Source organism: Melanostigma gelatinosum, assembly GCF_949748355.1.
Source record: "Melanostigma gelatinosum genome assembly, chromosome: 3".
Classification (NCBI taxonomy): Eukaryota; Metazoa; Chordata; class Actinopteri; order Perciformes; family Zoarcidae; genus Melanostigma; species Melanostigma gelatinosum.
The window spans coordinates 26,056,281-26,065,945 of NC_136636.1; the positions used below are offsets into that span (position 1 = coordinate 26,056,281).

At 44.9% G+C, this 9,665-nt stretch overlaps 1 protein-coding gene across 1 annotated transcript in view; it reads right to left on the reverse strand.

Moving 5' to 3' along the window:
* Positions 1 to 9,297, reverse strand: part of iqsec1b (IQ motif and Sec7 domain ArfGEF 1b) — a 60,740-nt gene extending 51,443 nt beyond the window's left edge. The window contains exon 1 of the mRNA XM_079265498.1: positions 9,195 to 9,297. Within this exon, the coding sequence (XP_079121624.1) occupies positions 9,195 to 9,241 (47 nt within the window). The 5' untranslated portion in view covers positions 9,242 to 9,297. The remainder of the gene's footprint in view (positions 1 to 9,194) is intronic.
* Positions 9,298 to 9,665: the final 368 nt, after the last annotated feature.

The window sequence follows — 9,665 nt, forward strand, 5'->3', positions numbered from 1 at the left end:
TTTTTACATTTGAAAAGTTCCTTAAAAAAATAATAGGTAACTCATATCTGATGCAATTTGACAAAATATCTGGAATAATCTGCTACAATTTGCTATAATTTCTATGTTTTGTTGGGTATCTATTCATCAAAAACATAGACGCTTAGCTCTTTGGCTAGCATGTTACGGAAACATGTGAGAGGAACAAAACACGACAGTGTTGCCACATTTCAGCAAGGAGAATTTAGCTGTAGCGAGAATTTCCTTGAAGCTTCCTTTAGCACTCGCCCGCCAGCTTCCTGTGCAGCCTAATGGTCTTTTCTGCCAAACAGCCACAGAACCAACCATAACTGACTGCACCAGGTGGTATTGACCACACATTTTTACACAGCACATCTCAGACCAAAGCAGAGCGTCACTTACCAGTCTACCAGGCACTCTGAAGACATCCAGTGTTCATTCAGGCCGTTCATTCAGGCCTATACTATGAGAACGTCACTGCATGTCTTGTCTCACAACAACACGATACAAGACAGCCTTTGACCACTTCACAAAAAAAAAAAAATACTTTCGATGCAGTAGTCATTGCAAAAACAAAATCTTACAAGAATGTGCCGTCTTGGGTGAAAACCATCATGAAAGGCTATCATTTCTGATAACATTCTTGCCAAAACAGTGGAAAAACTAGGAGAAACTGCAGAGCTAAGAACACAGTCAAGGAATTGTTTTGATGGAGAAAGTCTCACTTCAAAGGGAGCTCCTATTGATACACTATGGAGAGCTCATTTCTACCGAGCAACCCTTGTCGCTGCGATTTGATAAGAGGGGATCAGATGAAAGCCGCCGGCTTAACGGGGAAACACAACAACGTGATTGTTAGTGACTCTTTAGCAAGGAGAGAGAGAGGGAGAGAGAGAGAGAATATTGAGATAAAGCAACAAAAAAATAAAAGACATCACACTCACTGACGCCCATTATCATTTCAGTTGCGAGGCTAATTTGCCATGCATTGCTAATGGACCTTGTCTCGCATGTCATCAAACGCTCCACCTGCACACTCCATCAAACAGATGTAGCGAAATGGAGGCAAGAGAGAGATGCACCCACAAAATGCCCCATATAAACGTGCAAATACAAACATTGCGGCCCTCTGGCGCCATTATCCACACCTGGATCACTCGGCTCTCCTATGAAATATCTGCACGCTGGCATGTGACTGTGACCGTATCCAAACCACGCCCACGGAGTGACATGAAAAGCTAATCAGATGTTAAAAGGCTTTTTCATTGTGGCCAGAGGAAGACGGATTGCCGTGTGGGGACCACTGACTGTGCAGCGGCACTGTCCAGTAATTACCAGTGGCGCACCACCTGACCCCCTCCCCCGCCCACTCACAATGGCACCGCCATCCCATCCTACGGCTCATAAAACATGCGTCCACACACAGCTGTGTGCATCACATCTACTGGCCCAGTTCACCGGCAGGAGCCCTCCTTTATCAGTATCTATGCATCCTCTTAAAGTCATTTGGCACGGGGCAATCACCAGTTAACCCTTTGTTTTAGGTAGATTGTGGAGGATTCCTGTGTTTTAACAGAGGTGGGATACAAAATAACAGCCAAACTGGACTCCATCCCTTTTTCTTTAAAATATTCACTAAGCTGCAGTCATGTGGGCAATATTTATTCAACCACGTTGATTCAGGCTGGTCTCATCGTGCATTCGTAGCTATACATACGAAAGATAACACGTAGTAATTATTGTGTATGTTGTCCACGTAATCATGAACAAGGAAGTATGAAGACAACAACAACACCACAGGGTGGGCAGGAGGAGAGCTGGATGGGCCCAACAAACAACAATCTTTCAGGCAGAAGATCGCTGACCGAAGTCAACATCGATTTATTTGTCAGGTGACTTGCGTACTTTAGTAACAGGGAGCTGGGTCTAACCTGTGGACTGGCTGATTTTGAGCTGAACGCTAACTGAAGTTCTGTCTCCTGATGGCGAAAAGGATGAAACTTTGGATTAATTCCGATGAACAAAGAATCAAAACGTTCAGGGACTCTGTACCTTCAACATGATCGACACTCGGGGCAGCTCTACTTCTTCGTCCTCTCATGGTGGACTGAGGACAGACTGGACACTACAGTGACACACTATCACCCCTCCAGGTGCTAGTGGAATTACCAGACAGGACCCAAAGGGCCAGGGCTAACTGGTTAGCATGCACATTTTAGAAGATATCTCTGCAACACAACACATCGACTCCATTGACACAATGTCAACACTTCACATTTTGTTATTTTCTCTAAAACAAAAATTCTGGCCATATCTCACACATTGCCCCTTTAAAGATTTTAAATATACATTGTGTCTTTACAACAACTTATTCACTGAACATGACAGCTAAACCTCTGTGACCGTTTATTCACTCGCTGGAGAGATTAATGTACAATGTGTGCGTGAGCATGGCCCATTAAACATATGATGAGCGGCGGTATTGTGTGTACTGCCGCGATAACGTCAGGGAGCAAATACATGATAACACACACACACACACACACATACACAAATGCCTCCCCTGCCAACACCCTGGGTCTCCTCCCTCCCATCCCCTCAACCTCCTCCGCATTAATTATGACATTGGTAATAAAGGAAAGTGTTTAACGGGGAGGAATTGCAAATAGGCGGGAATTGATTGGGCCCTTCTCTCGCACTAATTGATTGTGGACTTTATTATTTGACAGCCACGAATAATAAAAGTGGAGGAAGAGGAGGAGACGAGGGAGAGGGTGAGGGGAGGAGGATTAAAGTCGAGAGGGGTTAAAGACTGGTCCGTAAATTACTTGCTGGCAATTTCGTGCAGTCAACATTTAAAGAACGTCTGTGCTGGTATTTGAATATGAATGTTGAATTTTAATTAATTGGCTACATTAGCTAAACCCAACCGGAAGCTGTCAGCATTCTAAACACACCGGTTCAGACACAACCCAGCAGCCTCGTCAACCTTAGTTATCAAAATTTCAAAAATCTTCACCAACAACATGCCTCACCTCCAGCGGTCCATCTACTGGCCATAACTGCAGCTCCTGGCTGATACAATTAAACAGTGAGAACAACCACCCCCCCCCCCTGAATAAATACTGCCAGTGATGGATACTTTCCCAGAATGCTTGGCCAAAGGGCGTGGGCGAGTAGCAGGAGGTGCTCCAGGAACCATTAGCCCCCCACTGATCAGCCATGGGGCTGCACATTATGAGCAAGCATTGTTGTGATATTGACAGAGCTGGTGTTGGGGTTAAATAGCTGGCAAACAGTTAGTCAGTATTTTCATTTCATTTTTATGTGAACATTATTGTAATAAAAAACAACAATTTGTTTCATCTAGTTGTGTTTGGTAAACTAAACTTTGATGTGTTTTCTTTGGATCAAATTACAGAAAGCCTTTTGGAAGCAGTTTCTTGGGGACGATCGGTCGACAAATGCTTTAAAGAATTATATTATAAAGGCTACAACACACTGTTTGGATTTCAAAATGAAGACGGAGCCTTTCGAAATCATCTTAAATTTTAAAAAGACCATCTTGGGTTTCCTCTCCAAAACCCCTTCTCTTGACTTGGTTTGGGGAAAAGATTTCACTCAAACAACGGGTATTTTATAAAGTGCACACGTGGCCAGCCAGATGTTTGGCGGCGGGGACTCTCTGTTCTAATGAGGAAAACCTCGGTCACACTGCATTTCAGTGGAAATCCACACATGTTGTGTTTTGGGGTTAGTTATGCATGCACACAGTCACAATCTGGCATGCGCTACCTCCAGCTGTTTGAACTCAGCAATCCTTTCTGGATTTACAAAGGTGGAGGCGGAGCTCTTCTCCTGAGGAGAACATAATGGACTTTCTGATGCCATACTGGGAGAAGCACTTTGGAAGAGAAAGGTCATGGCGAATATGGCCAATAGCTTTACGTGTTAAATGGTTTGCTAGATACTGTGGGAGCACGGCTGTGTCTCTAATCCGTCAGAGTGCCTTTAGCAGGTGTCACATTGCTGTTATCAGAGTCAGGGTGAAGTCACAGGGAAGCCAGGGCCGGGTCGTGGGTACCCCCCCCCCCCCCCCCCCGGACCACTGTCAGACCCCATCACGGGCTGACACAGAGTGATCTGCGCCCAGGGCCGCTGTGGCCATTAATGTTGGATGAGCTCGGCCTCATTGAAATGCATAAAAGATAAATGAGGACCCCAGGTGGCGGCTGCGTCCCTGCCTGCCCCAGCCACTGTCCTGTCATTATTGACCGAGCCACGGGTCACCACTGATGCTGGGACCGGCCAATTATAGCACCTGACAGCGATTAAAAGAGACGCCGAGTGCAGCAGTTCCCTGCGCTACGATGACATCCGAGTTATTATGGCGACATTTATTCATTGTTATGGCAATTTCAATCCATTACAATTCTATCCAAGCATGTATCCAGAGCACTAAACGGAGATGATGTTTCTGTCGAACCGAAAACATTATGGCTTAATCTCCTGATACTGCAGGAAGTGGACTTGAGGGCTGTATGTGTACAAAAAACGCAAGTGGCAGCATGTCTAAGTGACATTCGAATGTACAGAGATTTTCCAGTCCAGTCGCCAGGAAAACATTTCCGGTATTGGAATGTTGCTGCAAACCACGGAAATGTTGAACGTGGACTTTTCTGCATTTGGTCAGAGCAAGTGACGTCGTACATTGAGCAGCTTTATTGAAAGTTACGTGGTATAATAATGAGTGTAGCAAGCAATGCAGTCCACTAAAGGCGGTTGGGAGCTGGTTGGCTAAAACAAACACAGGACCTTCATGAAGGAGACCGCTCTTCGTGTCCCAGGTGAAAAAAGTTAACATTGATTTTACGCCATGTTATATAACATTGGTACATTTGTTACATAACACTACATAAGAACGCCCGCTAACATTATTTATATATATATTAACCTTAGTCGTGCTACGTTGTCATGGTACGTTGTCGGGCCACCCTGTTATGCTACTATAACTACTACTGTTGACTTTATGCTTTTTATGTAATGTCGTGTTACGCAACTTTGTTTGAGGCAACGTTGTGTTATCTAAAGTTGTTATGCTAGTTAAGTAACAATGCGTAAGAAAGTCTTCTATGGGGGCTCGTTATTTATTTGCGCTAGTGACGTAACGGTTGTTAGGCTACGTTGTTTACGTTGTTATTATTTTCACACTGTTAACCATGTAGAATTGTGCTATTCCAAGTGTTATACGGGGCTGTTATGAAAACACATTTATCAAACTTTTCTTGGGGTTCGGAAACGTTAACATTCAACGTATCCTGTGGTTTACAGAAACGTACAATGCCAAAAGATTTTCAGGCGAGTGGTTTGGATTTTCTGCTCACTAAGCACAAATGAACACACCACAAAGCTATTGACAGACCGGGAAAAGAGAAAAAGAGACCTTTCAATAGTCATCATATTACAGGTGGAAACAAGACACTGCAACACTGAAATATTGATAACAGCCGATTATAATACTGACACACGAACAACAGGCAACAATAAAGCACTATACTCTGCAGAGCTTACGCTATCCTCTGTGTGATAAAAGTCATCAAAAGTGTGCAAATTCCATAGAAAGGTGTACAGATGGATAGAACATTTTACTGTAACATCCTGTGGCCTGACCTGCTTTGTGTGTGGAGACACTAAGTCGAGGTAAATCAACTTTTACATTACAAGACAACCCTAGCCAGGATGAGAAGAATTCCCCACATACTAAAGACCAAAAGTGTGAAATTGCTGAGGAATGGCAGCTGAAATAAATTGACCTTGTAGTCAATTGGACACAGACATCAGGTTCACTGACACAGGTCGTAAAAATTGGAGCATGAGAGGAGACAGTCTGCGGTTTTCTGAGCAAGCAACAAAAGTAATTCACGTGATTCGACAGCGCGAGCCAGTAAACGTGTAATAATATCTGTGCGGCTGACCAGCGGTGACTCAGACCCACACTCACCAGACGTCTTCGGCTCTCTGCGTTGTGTTTAAAAAAGCTTCTCCGCTCCTCCTGAGATGACACTGCCGCTCTCTTCACCAGCTACCGTACGAAGGGGAGGTCCCGCCGACGGCTGACCCGACGGCTGACCCGACGGCTGACCCGACGGCTGACCCGACGGCTGACCCGACGGCTGACCCGACGGCTGACCCGACTGCTTCCAGCAGGCGACCTGGCTACGACGCACCAGACATCTGCTCGTAGATGAAACCGGCTCTGATCCGCCGATGTTTGCTCGCGTGCCAGGAGGCCGGGATAGGGGTCGAGACACCGGCCGATTTGCCGCTTTACTTCCTCTCTCCTCGGGGAGGCGGACAAAACAAGACTAGTGAGTCGTGGGTCACCCCAAACTGGCAGCTTTAACTCTGAGCCTCTGACATAAATAAATAATACCTCGTGCTCCTTTGGCTTTCCAGTAGGAATGGCCAGATCAGGTTCCCCGGCCTCTACTGTTTCACTGGCAAACCTTTTTTTAAAAAGGGCCTGCACGCACACAGCCTTTTGAAAACAAAAAAACAGTGGTACAATAGAGCGAGAGCCAGCCTCTGTCATAAAACCGAGCTTTATTACAAAAACAGCTCCAGTAAAGCTTGTGAAGAGCACACACACACAGATGGGGTTGGTATGTAGTGAAGCATTAGCTGGGAGAAAAAACAGAGTAGCGGGTCAGAGGAGAGGAAGACCTCCATGTGAGAAGAGGAGAGTTATTGCGGTATGACTCCCGTCTTCAGGAATGCACTGCTGGCAGACGATGCCGCCGTCATCTCTCTCTCCAGCTCAGAGAGGAGTGCTATCAGAGGGTCAATCTGTCAGCCTCAACAACAGCAGCACCGCGAAAGGTGTGTAAAGCAGGCTGAGAACAGTAGCCCTGCTTCCTGGTTGGTTCTCCCCAACAGTTTTCAACCTGAGAATCTGCTGGCAGTCGTGGCGGTTATTTGCTTCTGTCGACTAGATACGCCGCCGTCGCTCACATCTGATCAAACGACAACCGCACAGGCCGGTCGGAGAGCTCTAAATCACCGCCCACCTCTCCCATATGTCCAGCTATTCAAACAGGTCTAGAATTATGAGAATCGTTGCAGTAAGTTGATCCGATCAGAACTTTGTCGGAGGAATAAAGAATGTGTTGGTAGTAACTTCATCCAACAAAAACAGAACAATGACATGAAGCATAGCTGTACAGGTTGTTGGTGGTTGACTTAAGAATACCTTAAATCCACATATTTCTTCAATCGCAGGGAAAAGCACAATAATGATGGGGGCATATGAAAAACTTAAAACATAAACATGTTCTAGAAACCACAAATTAAAGTATGAACCTGAAAAGAACAATGTGTCCCCTTTAAAAGTGCAATAATCAGTTGTTGTACATCAACAATGGATCTGCAGTTACACTTAGCTCTCAGTAACGTTTTAGCCTCTTTCAGCTCATTGTTTTGTTTTTTCGGCCCACAAACTCCACTCTCATCAACCTTGTTTCCTCCAAAACAAAGCTGTATCAACACACTGTAGACGACATGCCCATGACCAAACAGAAGACAAAGTTATGGAATAACTTGTGAACATGGTCTAGCATTTAGCAGCTATAGAGACAGAAATATATTTTTTTCGAATTTTATGGAGTGAATATTGAGCGTGTCTCTATGGTGTCTGAAGGGGCAAACAGGTAATTGTTTGCCAACATGTTAGCCAAAACAACGTTATGAGGTGATAATCGCTGTGTTTAGCGCTTGTTATGCAATTAATGGAAATCAGCTTTAACTACTTGGGCCGTGTGTGTATGGCGACACGAAGTATACGGACAAGGATCATTTAAAAATACCACACACTGGATTCCAGACCTCTAGCTCCTCTCTGCATGTGTGAGTGGCTATGTGGTCATTTTTAGCAAAGCAGACAGAAGGGCCCCCCCCCCCCCCAGGAGCCAAGAGGAAAAAACATAAAACTGTGGCATTTCGTGGGAAATCAGCAGAGATGGAAAATAATGTCAGAAGGCCAAGTTACACAAGACGGCGTACACACGTCGTCGTACCAGATGGGGGATCAGGAAGTCAATAAAAGGACTGGACTCGCTGGGAGGGAGGAACATTTTCTGCATTAATGCATGAACTCCGACCCACGGAGACTGGAATTACAGACCAGAGGAGTTCATGAATGGTGATTGGCTCCTGCTGACTCAGGCTGCTCTAGCCACTAATTTTAGCCTGTCTGTGGTGACGTGACTGTGTGGAACCATTAATGCTCAACCCATCCAATACTACTGCTCCTCTCATGGCCCCGTTTCAAACGGTACACTGTTCCCCAACAACACGGATAGAACGGTTTGTGATTGAACACCACATGGAAGTACATCATCTTCCTGTCATCTGCTGTAGCATGAAGGTCCTGTAAGAATGGACGTTTTCATCTGAACTAGATGCTTAAACAATCAGTCCAATAATCAAATAGTCAATCAGCAGAAAATGTATTGCAATACGCAACAATTTGAACAATCGATTAATCGTTTAAGCCAGAATTCAGAAACCCCGGGAGGTCGTGAGATGATTTAAGGAAAACTAAAGCATTTTATTTCTTGCAGATAATAGAACAATTTGACGCTGACACTGACACATATTCTAAAAAAAAAAGGTATTTGGCTGAACTGATCACACCTGGTGGACAAAATGTATACAACCAATGATGAGGGGTTTGCTGAATCCAGCTTCCTTAATGTAAACATTTCCCATATTTTATAAGTTATATGCATTTGGGTTTTTGGGCTGTAACAAGCCGGCTGAAGATGAGAAGTTCTGATGTCACTCTTCACTGACACTCTGAACAAAATTTCAGCTGCAATCCAAACTGAAAGAGCCTTTTAGCTGGTGATCATGTTCGTGATCTTGGGGATCTACACATCACAGCTGCTTTCACAAACTTTTACGAAGTCAGTACTGTACATTCCTTAACAGTCACTTGAATATAACCACAGATGGCAAACCATAACGCCTGTGTTTTAAACCTTGCAAGCATCCAGTCCTCCAGGTCTAATACAGGTTTAAACTATATTAAAAACAGACTCAGAGTTCCCCCCGGCACACAGACCAGCATAAGCTTATGGCTCTCCCAGCAGTACACCATCATGCTTTTGGAGCTCGGTAACAGGATCCCCCCCTACCTTATCGTCCGAACTGAAATGCAGTACTTCCACATTAGATCCCACATGCCCCTGACATCGTCAGGCTGGAAACTTAGCAGAGAGGTTAAAAAATAAAACGTTTTTAAGCAACTCCAGGCTGAAGACAGTCTGCATGAGGGAGAGGAGTAGCAGCTCTACCATCACCCCCCCATGCCACTCCTCTTTCTCTCTCTCTTCACATTTCACATGACCGCAAAACACGTACTAGTCTTTTCCTTGCTGACTAATTCTCCCTCCTGGAGATTGGGTTACTTCAGTCACTGCTCCATTTATCACTTCCCCTTTTTTCCTTGGCATTCGTAAAAGTAGACGCAGCAAAGCTGCTCTTGTTGAGAGCAGGGCAGGGTCATTACCAAGTAGGGCCAGCTGCTGAGCGGACCAGATTTGGGAGCAAAATCCCTCCTTGCTTTCAGTGTATAACACTAGCGCATGTTTGCATTCCACCAGCAG